Below are 14575 nucleotides of genomic sequence, written 5' to 3' on the forward strand. Positions count from 1 at the left end.
AAAAAGTCGTTCATAAAATTTTCCGCACTATCTTATCGAACCCCGTAATTTAATAGTAACTTTTACGTTTAGGTACTAAATAAAAGAGTAGAGCAAGATCTGTATTGATAGTGTATGATGTATCTAGTAGATATAGGTAGAGGCAAATTTTCAATCATGTAATTTAAAAAAATAAGTAGGTAAGTTTAAAGTACCTAACTAATACAAGAACAAAAAATAGGAAAAACTTTTTAATTTTTAATGTTTATTAGTCGGTAAAATTACCGAAACCTACTTAATTATTTATTATTCAATACGCGGCTTATCTACCTTTTTACCTAAAAGCTGTAAAAAATTATCTCGTATATTCACGTAAACTAGAATTATTTTATACTAGTGGTCCGCCCCGGCTTCGTCCGTGGTACATATTTCGCAATAAAAGGTAGCCTATGTCCTTTCTCGGGTATCAAAATATCTCCATACCAAATTTCATGCAAATTGGTTCAGTAGTTTAGGCGTGATTGAGTAACAGACAGACAGACAGAGTTACTTTCGCATTAATTATAATATTAGTAAGGATTTTAAGTACACATTATCATTTATGACTAAACAAAAGAAGAATATTTAGATAGATAATTGAAATTCCTAATAATATAAATGTGACAATCGCACGATTTACATAACATTCAGTGGACAGATACGTAGCAAGAATCAAGATTGTACTGCACATTGTACTGTATTCATTTTGTGTGCCTATTGGGTAGATAATGTGAGAATCGGCCAACGTCTATTTTTCATACCTCTAGATGATAAGAGAGGCAGAACAACGTATGCCGTCCCGGCTTTGTTGTACGTTTAAAATTAAGCAACTAGCAAATCGGATCAATTTTAATATTTTTTGAGGTTGAGTAGGTACTTATTTACTAAACAATTACAAAACACCTACCTACTAATTTTACACATGCACATACACCCAGTACAGACTTTTCCTACCACATAGTAGCCACTATTTGGTTATTTTGACAGACTAGCTGTGTCGCGGTTTCAACCGCGCTCGTGAGTTAGTTTTTCCTTTTAATGGAAAAAAAATAGTTTTAATTATTAATTTGGTGCGGCCAGGTGTGCAACGGCAACCGTGATTTTTTAAAATCTTTATAAATTGCCGTGATGTAGAGGTACTTTTATTTAAAAAGCAAATTTACGAAATTGTTTACCAAAAATAAATAGAAAATACTAGCGGCCAAATTTTGATAGGCAACCTGGTAGATATTATCTATTCTCCGAGTAATAAATATACATAAAAATTTAGGTTTTAGCAAAAAAAAACTATGAACGCACTAATCCCGCAGCCGGATCTTAGACTATAACCATAATATAACCAAGAAATTTATTTTAATTCGTATACGACTGTGGTGGAGTTAGGAGTATCGTGTTCATTGTGGTCGAAGCTGAGAAATATAAACCGAAACTGTCGTGATAATAATAAACACTTAAACAGTAATTTACTAGCGAGCTATGTTATTTGCAGACCATTTAATCTTACGTGGGTAGTTTTTATAAAATAAAACATAATATTATATTAAACCATACTTTTATTAATTTTTTCCAAGAACAATTGATTTCAATGACCCATTAAAACCGATTAAAAAGATTAAGCATTAGCACTTATTTTACAATCATACAAAAATAGTAATAAGCTCACCCAAAAAAAGTTACTTACGTACCTATTACGCTCTACTTAGGTGTTCAACACCTTCATTAAAATACAGATTAATTATATTTGAACACTTATAAAAGCATTTTAAAGCTTTTTATCCACATTTTGGATAAAATATTACTAATTTATTTAAAACTAGCAATACATAACATGTAGGTGTACAGAATGAACCTTTTTTATTATTTTTGATAGATTTTCTGCTATACTGTTTTTTACAAATTGGAGTCAAGATATAGAACTGCAGATATAACTAATAACGTTTGAATTTTTTCAAGTACAGTTAATTATACTTTAGAATATACACAGCAGTAGCTAATACAAATAACTTTCTTGTTATGGAAGTCTAAAAGCACATCTACACATTATAAAGTTTCTATTTTAAGTTATTATAAACTCTTACTATCTATATAGTAATACTTATTGTCAATGATCTCAGAATTATGTAAAAAATATGTACTTTTTTTAAATAAATAACAAAATTTAACAAGAACTTTCCATTTCATTTTATAATATTAATTAATGATGTGTGTACTTGTTCAAAGGAAATAAGAAAAAGATGGTGTAATAAAATGGTTTCAAATAGTTCAAAATAAAATCTTAGGTCTTAATCACACAGTGATAATGGCAATATAATTGCATAAAATAAATACAAATTACAAATATTGTGTATCACAAAGATTGTACAATTGACCTATGACTATGCTTAAAGCATTGTACTATTAAACAATAATTGCACTATGACACTAAGTTCAGTAGACTACCTAGTTTAGGCAGTACTACATCAGGCAAAGGTTCCTTTCTCTCGCTCCTCATTTTTTCCAAATCCTTTGTGGAAGTGACTCCTGTTAACACAAGCAGTGTTTGAAAACCGCACCTCACACCAAATTCAATGTCAGTGTTACATCTGAAATAGTATTATAGGTTTAAAATTTTTGCTAGCTAGCATCCATCAGTGGGTTATTTTGTTTGGATTAACTGTTATCCTTATTAATTAATTTAGTAATACTTATATCATTCACATGACGTGTTATATAATATTAAAAAAGGATGATGAAAGACAAAGTATTTTATCTTATTACAAAATTAAACAAAGACTTGCCAATGTTGTGATAAAAAACATGAGTATTATGAAATAGATAAACATAATAGTCAAGATAAATTAATTCTAATGTAAGTAATCATTCTAAATTAATTTTTGATGTAAACTTACAAATAATATGGGATCGGTACTTTTAAGGAATGAAATGACATAGACTTACCTATCACCAATCATCAAAGTTCTTGCGGGGTCCAGTCCAAATGACTCTAAAAACTTGCGCACATAATCATTTGGTTTTCCCAGCACTAAAGCTTTTCTTTCTGAACATGTTTCAACTGCCCTCACCAATGTGCCTGTACCGGGTACAATAATTGTACTGGATTTCGGAAACCTTTCATCTGTGTTTGTAGCAACAAAAAGGCATTCCTCATTTGCCAGGTATGATGCAGCCTTCATTAACTTGGGATAACTAACATGCTCATCAAAACCAACCACAACGGCACCCACTTCGGGATCTAAATCTGAATTTGTCATGGATTTAAAGTCTGGTTTTACATGATCTGGCTGAAATAAAATGATGAAGATATTAGTAATATTAGTAATTACTTTGCTCATTCAAAAAGCATGAGGTAAATAATTTATTAAACACCTACTCCAATTCCTATGTGCCGAATTCCAACAGCTTTCAATTCATCACCAATACCATTTGATCCAATAAGATACACCTTCTTTTTGAACCCAATACCTTTTAAATAATGAGCTACTAGATATGCTGTTGACAAAATTTCTTCCTGAAGAACAAAGAGTCATGTTATATTTCATAAAAATTCAATATTATGTTGTTGTTAAGTTTTAATCAATAAAGTGTATGTTATACATTACCGGTTCAGCAGCAAAACCCAATTCTTGAGCTTTGATAGCAAAATCTGCTCTAATTTTTGTAGAATTATTAGTAACATAGAATACTCTCTTTCCAATTTTCCTAAAATAATTCATTACATCAGCTGATCCAGGTATGGCATTATTGTTTATCCATAACACACCTGCAATCAAAATGTTAAATGATATTAAATCAATTAATAATGTAGTAGTAATAAATACATAGAATAATGATAATATTTCAAAGTTATCAGCATCAAACTGGGTATTTAGCACTCACCATCACAATCTGACAGAACAGTGTCAAATGAATTCAGGAACTCTTGAATTTTATCCTTAGATGCCTCCTCAAGATTGAATACAGCCGATTTGAACATCCTTTTATTTTGTAGGACAGCGTTTTCTTTTATCTTATTCCAACAATGAAACCTACTATTATTACAAAGGTTATTGGCTTTTAGGACTCTATTCATGAAGCGGCAGATCATTTTAAATATAAAACCAACTCATTTACAAATTTTTTCTGCTACAGCGAAAGCAATTGTAAATTTAAGACACTATATGGATTCAAATTACTGACTATGAAATGGATAGGTGTAGTTTAAATAATTTTTTTTTTTCAATCACCCTATAGAGTTGATTACTTGATTGATAAGACATTAAATATATGCACCTATCTCGTTATACTCATTAGTAATGTATATAAGCTGAAACCAGTTATTTGTCAGCACAGTTTTATTGAACTCTGTAACGAGTAAGATATTAAAATATATTATTTAGAGATGTTACTTACTGAAGTACAACCTAATCACAAACGTAGGTATCGGTTACGGAACGGAACGTCAAAAATGTCTAAAACGTCAAATTTGACCTTTTTGACATTGTCCAAAAATATAGAATAGAATAGAATAGAAAACACTTTATCTGTACAATGCACACAAAAAATAACATTTATAGGCTGTTTTCATGCTGTTTTCCAATTACAGAGCATAATGCGACTCAGTGCCGCACAATGCCGAATTATGCTGATGCTTAATTGGAACGTGAAATGCACCAGCAGGTTGCGCTAAAGTTCAGTGTAAAAATAAAATATTCATAGAGTTAGCAATAACCTCATTAATGGGTAAATATAGTGGTATACATAATAATTGGATGAAAAATATTTACGGTTATTTTAAGTAATTTGGATTTTGATTATTTCATTAACATTTTTTTCAATGTTTGTACCTTCATCCATACTTATATTAAGCTATTGCATAGCTTCTATCGCGGGCCTTGAGCGCGGGGTCCGAATCCAGAAATTGCGTAACGAAAAACCTCACGCTCCCCACTCCGACGGGCGCGGAGGTGTGGCTTGAAGGCATAGCATGCAATAGCTTTACCGCGGCAGTCCCCGAGTGCCACACGTCTTTTATTTATTTTCTTAACACAATTTGAATTAACTTTGATTATTTCGAAAAAACTACAATGAAACGAAAGCTTTAAATTTTTTTCCAACAATTAATAATAAAATTAATAACGATAAATCGATTGCACGCATCAATTCACGCGCATTACTTTTTCTAGTGCTCGATTGTGCAAAGCGTTGCTGTAGTTGGAACATTCAACGTTAAGCATTATGCCGCATAATGCGCTCTAGTGCTGTAATTGGAAAAAGGGGATAGATAGGTAACTTAAATGTACAATTTGGCGGCCTTATCGCTTTAAAGCTACCTATGCTAAGATAATAAGCTTATAGCTAAGGTATGCTACAGAACCGACATAAAACTGCTTACTGCTTAGGTACTAAACGGGTCCACATTGCACAAACCCTTGCTGTGCAAACTGAGCAGCTACAATATGATTTGAAGTATGAAGCGCTTAGCGTTCGTAGCGATACTATTGGTTATTTACAAACAAATTCCTCGCTAGTGTACATCCTCGCACATGATTGGAGGAAAATTCCATATAAATTTTTACTATCACATAAAAGACATTTCAACGCATTCTCGCACCGCATATATTTTCCTCGCACAGCTTTGCTGAAAATCGCCAGCCATTTTTACAGCACAGCTAAATAGATATCCTCACACATTATTATTAATAATAAATAAATAAATAAAATAAATTACATAATCTTATTAATATTTAATAGGTGTTCACTGTTCACCCACATGTTCACCACAGTGTTCACGGTGTTAAACTGTGGTGTAAAAGCACCCTTAATCTGTGGAAATGTTGACCTCCGAACCTCCGAATAAAAACTTAAATCTCATGTGCACAGAACATTCTGATATAGTAATCTGTGCAGAACATACTCATGTGTCAACAGTCAAATACATGTCAAATGTGTTGTTTACAAATTTTGCAATAAGTTTAAAAAAATAAAAATAAAATTCATAATAATATAAAATGAATAGAATACAAGTACGCGATGAATCAAATGTTAGAATAATACAATTCAATAAACCTAAAAAGAAAAACGCCATTGATTATAATATGTATGTTGAGATAAATAAATTGATAAATAATGCAGCAACAGATGATAACATTTCAATCGTCGTTTTGACTGGAACTGGAGATTTCTACTGCAGTGGTAATGATTTAAACAACGACCCAGGAAATACAGATGCTCTGTTGAAAGCAATTGAACAATTTATTGAGTCTATAATATTATTCCCTAAGCTTTTGATTGCTATTGTTAATGGTCCTGCAGTTGGAATAGCTGTAACAACTTTACCGCTATGTGATTTTGTTTATGCGTCAGAAGATGTAAGTAGTATTCATCTTTAAAAAAAATAACCTGTTTGTGTAATATGTATTGAAAAATAACTTCATTATGAGTTTTTAACTGTATAGGAGGTAATCTATGCAATATGTAAAATATCTGTAACATGTACAACTGACTTAATAACTTGTGTATAAAATAATGTTTGTTTCAGGCTTTCTTTTATACACCATTTAGCAAGTTGGAGTTGGTATCTGAAGCTTGCTCATCCATTACTTTTCCTTCGTTATTGGGAGAGAGAATGGTAAGTTAGATTTATAATTGAGATTAAAATTTTAAAGAAGTGAATTCATCGAGTAGTGTAGAACTGTAGTACAGAAAAATTTAGTGCTGTAGTTAAATTTGAATTCATAAGTTTTTTTTTCCAAATGTTTGCAGGCACGTCAAATGTTGATGTTAAATTACAAAATGACTGCTAAGGAGGCTTTACAATATGGACTTATAAGTAATGTATACAAAAAGCAAGAATTACAAAGCAAATCATGGAAGAATATTAAAGAGTTACTGAAACTATCTCAACATTCTTTGATAACCACAAAAAGGTTAATGCGTGAACCAAATATAAAAAAACTTATAGAGATAAATAAACTTGAAATTCAAGAACTTAGAAATATAGGTAAAAGGGTATATGGTACAAGCAAATTATAAGAATTATACTTAATGTAATTAGCATAGGTGAAGGTATTTCCAATAATCAATATTTTATAAAGTTATTTTGAGAGTAGGTAAAGAGATATTTGTTTAAAAAATGTCAAAAATTTATTTTAATATACATACTTTTAATTGAATGGCATCTTTTTAATTTGCACCCAAAACAGAAAACTTAGCTTTTTCTGCTATAATATTATATTTTTTATTTTCATTACTGCCTCTCCCATAAGAAGCAATAATTGATAATTATTTGCAGATATAAAAGGAACAGTATGACGCGATTGATGAAAAAATGATTACTGTTAAATAAGCATTCTTGTCCTCTTTTACTGTGTCATTTGTTTTTCCCTTGAAATAGTCAGTAGTAATGAAATAGTCAATTATAGTAGATGTTTTTCCATCCTTGTATAGTCTTAAACATGTTATGTTGATAATATTTTTGGTAAAGACCAAGTAAAGTAAGGTGATAAATGACTACTCTAAAAAGTTAGAGTTGTCATTTATCACCTTATTTATCCGTGTAGCACCATCTGAATTTTTTTTTTTCTCTCCTTTTATTAGAAATCAGTCACAAAAACGACATTATGTATTATCAGTTTACATTATTCCATAATTCAAATTCAAAAAGAAATTTCCAGAGCCATCTAGATGGAAGCACGTAAAAAAATTTAACTTGCCAACTTACTTTAAATTATATTTATAACAAAAATGAATTCGCGAACTTCGAGTTTTTCTTCTATTTCCGATTTATTCCGTCCTAACAATCCTAAAGGTCTTCGATCTAGGGATCTTAGTAGTACTCGTTTAAATATTTTGAAAAAAGAAATACAAACCGATGCACATCTTACACCGTTAAGTAAGTATAATTATCTCACTTTTTCCACCCTTTAAGTGATTTTTAAAACTTAAATGCTTTCTTTTAATTATAGAAGAGTTGTATTCTTCACTCGATACCAACCCTGCAGTAGGTTTGACAAGTGAAAGAGCTAAAGAATTATTGGAATATTACGGTCCTAATACCTTAACTCCAGCTTCGCAATATGGATGGTCTCGCATGTTATTCAAATCATTATGCACAGGTACTTGATAAAATATATAACCTGATAAAGAATAAGAGGGATTCTCTAACTGTATTTTTTCTTTGCGCAGGTTTTTCTATTTTAATTTGGCTGGGAGCTATTTTATGTTTGACTGCATACCTTATCGAAGTATTTACTACACCACATCCAAGTACAGACAACTTGTATTTGGGATGCGTGTTAATTGCAGTCGATGTTATTTGTGGACTGTTTAGCTTTCTACAAAACTATAAAAGTTCTAAGGCATGGTCTTTAACTTGCTAATAGATAGTTACATTATTTACCAGACATTGTAACTTTGATATCAAACTAATAACGATTTTTCTATAGATAATGAAAACCTTCAATAACATGATACCAATGAATACAAGTTGTATTCGGGATGGAGTCATGAATGTGGACACTCCGGTGCGTGATTTAGTGCGAGGAGATATCATTCATGTCAAGGCTGGTGATGTTATCCCGGCAGATATTCGCATTATCGATAGTAAAGGTTTTAAAGTATGTACATAAGTATCCAAAACTTCAAATTTTCCTAGTTTCAGTCCTGCTGAATTAATATGCTTTACGAAGTATGGAAGGTCTATGTTTAATAGATTTTAATAAAAATCGATAGGTGGATAATTCATCATTGACGGGAGAATGCTTAGCTGTTCCACGTAGCAACACAGAAGGTACTCCTAATATACTTGAATCGCAAAATGTGGCATTCTTTTCTGCATTATGTGTGGAGGGATGGGCAAATGGTAAGAAAATATAAGAAAATCAGATGCCAAATTGTAAATCAACATTAATAACAATTATCCAGGGTGTTTTTAGGTGTCGTGATATGTTGTGGAGATTTAACTGCACTAGGTCGTGTTGCGGGTCTTGCAGCAAGACTACAGCCAGCCCCGTCTCCTTTGTCGCGGGAAATTCGCCTCTTAATGAGATATATGTCTGTATGGGCGTTGAGCTTAGGTCTCTTCATTGCCAGTGCGTCGCTAGCTCTTGGATACCCGTTTATGCAAACAACTATATTTGTTATAGGCATTGTCGTGGCCAATATTCCAGAAGGTATGTTGATAAAGATTCTTCCTCTTGACTTTCTTACACACTTGGAATATGAAAATGTTCGACTTGTGCAAAGTTCTGCTAGATGTTGCTGAGTTAAATGTTTGCGGGAGTAAAAAGTTTTTCTATGTTTCGAAGGCTTACAACCAACGGTAACAGCGTCATTGACATTAACAGCAAAACACATGGTAACAAAAAATTGTCTTGTGAAAAATTTGGAAGCCATGGAAGCTTTAGGTGCTTGTACCACAATATGTTCGGATAAAACTGGTACCCTCACGGAAAATAAAATGCGTGTCCGCCATATTTGGATTGGTAATAAAACCTACACACTCTCGGATTCAGAAATGGGTAGAAAACAATTTTTTATTAATTTAATGAATTTTGAATAAAGTTAAGTTATTAGTTATTTTGAAGGGGTCTTTAAAAAATATTTATGAATAATAATATATTTTTACGTTTAAATGAAAGCCCTCAAAAAGTTCTAATCAACATTCCTATTCATTGTTTTCAGAACAATTGAAAATAAACCCAGGTAAGTATTTGCATCGCGGCTTCGCCCGCGTAGTCAAAAACTTAGGTAACAAATTTTATATTAAAATCTAAAATCTAAACCTTCCTCGATAACCACGCTATCCATAATAATTTATAAGCAGTAAGGTAAAAAAAATATACTTAGTAAAGTAATTTTTAAATTAAAATAAAAATCTTGTTAGTTACAATAAAATTAAACACATTTTCAGCATTCCACAGTTTAAAAATCTGTGGTGCACTTTGCAGTAACGCTACGATAAATGGGAACGGGTATATTCAGGGCGATGCTTCAGAAAAAGCGATATTAAATTTCTTGTCCCAGTGCGATAACCCAGTTTCCATTAGAAAGGACTTTCCAAAACTTACGGAAATTCCTTTTAATTCTGTTAACAAATATCAAGTAAGATTCATCACATTTTTTAGCGTCTCTCCAAGAAATGTTTTTTAGGTATTATAAAACTGATGGTTTGATATATGTATTTAATATCATCTGTCATCATCGGAATTTTGTACCTAATTCTGTTTGTAAAGCATTGAAACTTACAGATCAGTATTCATTTAAACAAATCAACATCAACATATGTTCTGGTAATGAAAGGAGCGCCTGAAGTAATATTAGCTCGAAGCTCTACTATCGCTTTCGACAACAAAACCATTGAAACTACTGAAGAAATAAAGGAAGTCATTGATAATGCTATTGAAGAAATGGCAAACACGGGTATTAACAATGTAGAAATGAAGATATTAATTACTACATAATTATATAATTAACCAACCTACAGATAACTCAGGAAGTAATATTTTTTTTAATTTGTATATAATCATATTTGTGACAGGTGAACGTATCTTAGCATTTGCTGATCTGCACCTAGATCCTAAAGAATATCCAACGGGATATGAATTCGATGCTGAAGATGTTAACTTCCCAGTTGAAAATCTTCGTTTTCTTGGTTTAATGGGTCTCATCGATCCACCGAGAGAAGAGGTAATCATCTCAGCTTTAGGATAGTAATCCTACTAGTCCAGATATGGCATTATTTTAGCATTAATATTTTATAACGTATTTAATATATAGAATATAAATTATAAGCACAATTACAAATGAGTTAAATGAAGACAGGGCTTTCCAATGAACTTCGACTATGTGGGCGCGAATTAATTATATCATCATTCTTAAAAGAAAGGGGTATAAAAATATAATTATTGTCGGCACGTATTTTTACAAGTTATTGGCGCAGTGTTGCTGTTACATGCGAAAGCTTCCCCCACTATGCTAAATAGTTGTCTAGTTACGTGCCGGCAACTGTAGCGTTGGTGATTTTTCAAGCAACGTAGGTACATATTAAATTATTAGGTACAATCAGCCATAGAAAGAGTTCGTGACGCTGGGGTCCGAGTGATAATGGTAACCGGAGACCACCCAGCCACTGCCCGTGCGGTGGCGCTAGAAGTTGGGATAGCCACGTCGCCGAAATGCCATGTGGTCACTGGCTCTGAATTACGCAATATGACCCCGGATCTTCTGTTTCTGACTTTGGAAAAGCATTATGAAATAGGTTAGAAAGGAAGGAAGTAGATGTAGTTACAAAATAAATTAATAATGTTGATTTAGTTCCAATTTAGAAATAACATTTCTAATGGAATATGTTTCTCCTAAGTTAATAAAAAGCGCACTAGCATGCACATACATTATAATGGAACTTACTTTTACTCAACTATTGCATTCATTAGTATTCGCGCGTACTTCGCCCACACAAAAGCTTCAAATCGTAGAAGCGTGTCAGAGGCAAGGCAGCGTGGTAGCTGTGACAGGCGATGGTGTTAATGATGCCCCTGCACTCAGACGGGCCGATATTGGCATATCCATGGGCATCACTGGATCACAGGTTTTTACTTTAAATATACTTATTAAAAATATGTAATGCAGTTAAACTGTAAGTACGTATTTGAAAGCGAAACCTATCACTTACCTTATAGTGGTAGATAAGTTATTACCAACTATATTTAACCAAGCACATTTAACGTTTTTACGAAAGAACTTTTTTAAGCCAGTACCTGTGGCTAGTACGTATAACCTACGAAGAAGTACGAGGTGTAGGTACTTGTACTTATGGATAAATTAGGTCAGATTCCATATAACATGGAAAATTGAGAAATTTAATGAAATTAGTTAGTAGCTATTCACCGTTATTTTATGTTGAACAGGAAATGCAATGTTAGTGCTACAATATAGAGGCTGAAATTCAGTCATGTTGCAGGTATCAAAACAAACTGCTGATATTATTTTGATGGATGATAACTTTGCCACAATCGTAACAGGCATCGAGGAAGGACGAAAGATTTTCGATAATTTAAAGAAATCAGTTTGCTATATCCTTATATCCAACGTACCGGAAATAATACCAGTCTTGATGTTCATTCTATTTTCAATACCATTACCGCTAGGTAAAAATATAATTATTATTTTCCAAGTACAAAAATAAAAGTGTAAATTCTTACTCAAATGTAATAACCTTATTATCTGACCTTATATTAACAGGCTCTTCGATAGCTAATTAATATTATAATTATATATACAAGTAGTTAAATTGCTTTTTATATCTAGAACATAAAATACATTTTATTTCTAATGCTCGTTTAATATATATATACCTATAATTAATTTATTTACATTAAATGGAAGTTGCACGCGATAAAACTCATAAAACTATATAACGGAACTCATTTTAGGTGTTATGACGATACTATGTGTCGACCTGGGTACCGACATGTGGCCCGCGGTTTCTCTGGCCCACGAGCGAGCCGAGCAAGATGTGATGGCGCGGCCTCCTCGACACGGCGACCCTTTAGTATCCTGCTCTATGATCCGATTAGCGTATGGACACTTGGGTCTCATTGAATTCGCAGCTGGCATGTTCGCGTACTTTATAGTGATGGCTGAACATGGGTTTTATCCTTACCAGCTATTCGGTAATTTGTGACATGCGAAACTAATGACCATTTTATTCACCGTAGACCTTTCGCTACTTATTCATTAGACCAACTACATATTTGAGTTAAGTAGTTTCTAATTATATCTACTACTTAGGTACCAAACTGAATTGTAAATTATGCTATTGATTAACAATTTTAATTACCTAACCATTAATTTTCAAAATACTTACTGAGTAGGTACCTACCTATATGCTATATACCTATTTACGTTACTATTTTTATGTCCTAAAAATGCATGAGCATGCTTCGTTATTACTTACCTTAAAGAATTAACATTTATTACAATAATGGTAATGTTTTATTCAACCAAGCTATAACAACAGGAATAAGGCAAAAATGGGATAATGAGGCCGTCAGTGACGTGCAAGATTCGCTCGGACAGGAGTGGACGTATCCAGAGCGGAAAGAATTAGAACGCGCTTGCCAAGCGGCGTATTTCGTAGCGATTGTTATAACACAAATGACGAACGGAATTATTTGTAAAACAAGATTCAATTCAATTTTTTACGCCGGTGAGACTATAATGCAAAAATATAGCATATATCCTGACTATATTCGGAAGAATAACAATATTTTTTCTCATAGGTATGAAGAATAAAGCTCTTAACTTCGGATTAGTTTTTGAACTTATTCTTGCGTGTATAGTATGCTACGTGCCGGGAGTCAATACCTTCTTTCGCGCGTATCCCCTACGACTGAAATGGTATGACATTAATAATAATTGTAGAATAAAAATAGAAATATAGTATGTATATAGGAAGCTATTTAGTAATTTATTTGTTAATATACATAATGTAAGAAACTAATTTTATTTGCAGGTGGTTCCTAGCCCTACCTTTTTCTTTATTGATGTTTATATTTGACGAATTCAGAAAATATTGCATACGTAGAGAAAAGTTTTCCGGTTGGTTTAATAAGCTTACATTTTACTAGTTTGATTAAAAATGATTAGGTTTAAAATAAATACTCATATTCTTCATGGTGTTGTAACCATTTCTTAATAATGAAAATAATATGTTTCCAATAAATAAAATACGTGTTAAAATAAAAACATCCAATAAATATAAAGAAATTTAATCACTCCATAACAACAAAGATATTTGCACTAAAAGTATTGCACATCTAAAAAAATTGTCGAGATTTATAAAATTAGTTATGAATAATTAAGTAACTTATAATGAGCAAAGTATAATAAAATTAACAATATAGGAAGTACAGAATTCTCCAACAATTCTACTTTGTTAGATATTTATATATTTGACTAGCGACCCGCCCCGGCTTCGCACGGGTGCAATGCTGATACTAAATACACTACAGAAAAATTGTGAACGTTGTATAGGTATAAAAATATAGCGGCCCGCTCCGGCCTCCGAGCTCCGGCATCGCACGGGTTTAAATACATAGCCGGGCGGCCGCAAACGCTACGTCCTGCAATTTTTAAATCTGTAATATCTTCGAAAATATTCACTTAAATCATACGGTGTAAAGGGCCATATAGATCTATATTAAATGAACAATGTATCCATGGTATTTAATTGGTTAAGGATTAATGCTGTATTGGTTAAAATTGCTTCGAAAATTAGCCATTATTTGTCGTAAAAAGTAAATGACAAAAAAAAGTTATTGTGGGTTATCCATAAGAGATAGACATATACCATCGCGGACTTTTCTGTAGACCTTTTCAATGTGTATAATACTTAGTACATTATTTTGATAAAACTCGTAGGGTTCAGCCTGCGTTTGCAATGTAAGCGGAATAAATGTAATTTTTTACGACATCACATTAGAAACCTAAAAAATAACAGTACTTCTCCACTACTTAATGGATCTTATTATACATATAAACCTTCCTCTTGAATCACTCTATCTATTAAAAAAAACCG

The 14575-nt window shown here is 32.3% G+C and overlaps 3 protein-coding genes across 6 annotated transcripts; 2 read left to right on the plus strand and 1 right to left on the minus strand.

Moving 5' to 3' along the window:
• Positions 1–1553: 1553 nt before the first annotated feature.
• Positions 1554–4561, minus strand: LOC149903975 (phosphoglycolate phosphatase). Of its 4 annotated transcripts, none has more exons than XM_090108158.1 (6): positions 4408–4561; positions 3895–4043; positions 3618–3778; positions 3389–3526; positions 2956–3299; positions 1554–2600 (listed from the first exon to the last, which is right to left on the minus strand). In XM_090108158.1, the coding sequence occupies exons 2-6, from the start codon at positions 3989–3991 to the stop codon at positions 2432–2434; spliced, it is 909 nt and encodes a 302-aa protein (XP_089964284.1). In that variant the 5' UTR covers positions 3992–4043; positions 4408–4561; the 3' UTR covers positions 1554–2431. The 4 variants fall into 4 exon arrangements, with proteins under 4 accessions (XP_089964284.1, XP_089964282.1, XP_089964283.1 ...); XM_090108156.1 differs by having other exon boundaries at positions 3895–4046; positions 4408–4560; XM_090108157.1 differs by lacking the exon at positions 4408–4561 and adding an exon at positions 4288–4401 and having other exon boundaries at positions 3895–4046.
• A 1355-nt stretch (positions 4562–5916) lies between these two features.
• Dci (Dodecenoyl-CoA delta-isomerase) lies at positions 5917–7151 on the plus strand. Its single transcript, XM_090108023.1, has 3 exons — positions 5917–6365; positions 6536–6625; positions 6760–7151. Exons 1-3 carry the CDS (start codon positions 6006–6008, stop codon positions 7027–7029), a joined length of 720 nt encoding a protein of 239 aa, XP_089964149.1. The 5' UTR covers positions 5917–6005; the 3' UTR covers positions 7030–7151.
• A 589-nt stretch (positions 7152–7740) lies between these two features.
• LOC149903977 (sodium/potassium-transporting ATPase subunit alpha-like) lies at positions 7741–13950 on the plus strand. The gene is made up of 18 exons (XM_090107629.1): positions 7741–7888; positions 7962–8111; positions 8182–8354; positions 8442–8612; positions 8728–8857; positions 8931–9167; positions 9303–9515; positions 9679–9699; positions 9908–10098; positions 10245–10416; positions 10535–10683; positions 11053–11254; positions 11430–11584; positions 11957–12143; positions 12429–12668; positions 13016–13204; positions 13278–13395; positions 13511–13950. Exons 1-18 carry the CDS (start codon positions 7741–7743, stop codon positions 13623–13625), a joined length of 2961 nt encoding a protein of 986 aa, XP_089963755.1. The 3' UTR covers positions 13626–13950.
• Positions 13951–14575: the final 625 nt, after the last annotated feature.

This window comes from Colias eurytheme, chromosome 12 (assembly GCF_061535395.1).
Source record: "Colias eurytheme isolate Ceu_HAF_F1 chromosome 12, ilColEury1 Martin Lab GWU primary, whole genome shotgun sequence".
NCBI classification, from domain to species: Eukaryota; Metazoa; Arthropoda; class Insecta; order Lepidoptera; family Pieridae; genus Colias; species Colias eurytheme.

Bases quoted from the DNA above. Each gene is read 5' to 3' on its own strand.
- Dci (XM_090108023.1), top strand. From the start codon at position 6,006: ATGAATAGAATACAAGTACGCGATGAATCAAATGTTAGAATAATACAA. The intron at 6,366-6,535 runs GTAAGTAGTATT...TGTTTGTTTCAG, and splicing joins TTGTTTATGCGTCAGAAGAT to GCTTTCTTTTATACACCATT. The intron at 6,626-6,759 runs GTAAGTTAGATT...AAATGTTTGCAG, and splicing joins CGTTATTGGGAGAGAGAATG to GCACGTCAAATGTTGATGTT.
- LOC149903977 (XM_090107629.1), top strand. From the start codon at position 7,741: ATGAATTCGCGAACTTCGAGTTTTTCTTCTATTTCCGATTTATTCCGT. The intron at 11,585-11,956 runs GTTTTTACTTTA...GTCATGTTGCAG, and splicing joins TGGGCATCACTGGATCACAG to GTATCAAAACAAACTGCTGA. The intron at 12,144-12,428 runs GTAAAAATATAA...AACTCATTTTAG, and splicing joins TTCAATACCATTACCGCTAG to GTGTTATGACGATACTATGT.
- LOC149903975 (XM_090108155.1), bottom strand. From the start codon at position 4,102: ATGATCTGCCGCTTCATGAATAGAGTCCTAAAAGCCAATAACCTTTGT. The intron at 3,300-3,388 runs GTAGGTGTTTAA...ATTTTATTTCAG, and splicing joins TTCGGCACATAGGAATTGGA to CCAGATCATGTAAAACCAGA. The intron at 2,601-2,955 runs GTAAGTCTATGT...ATACTATTTCAG, and splicing joins ACTTTGATGATTGGTGATAG to ATGTAACACTGACATTGAAT.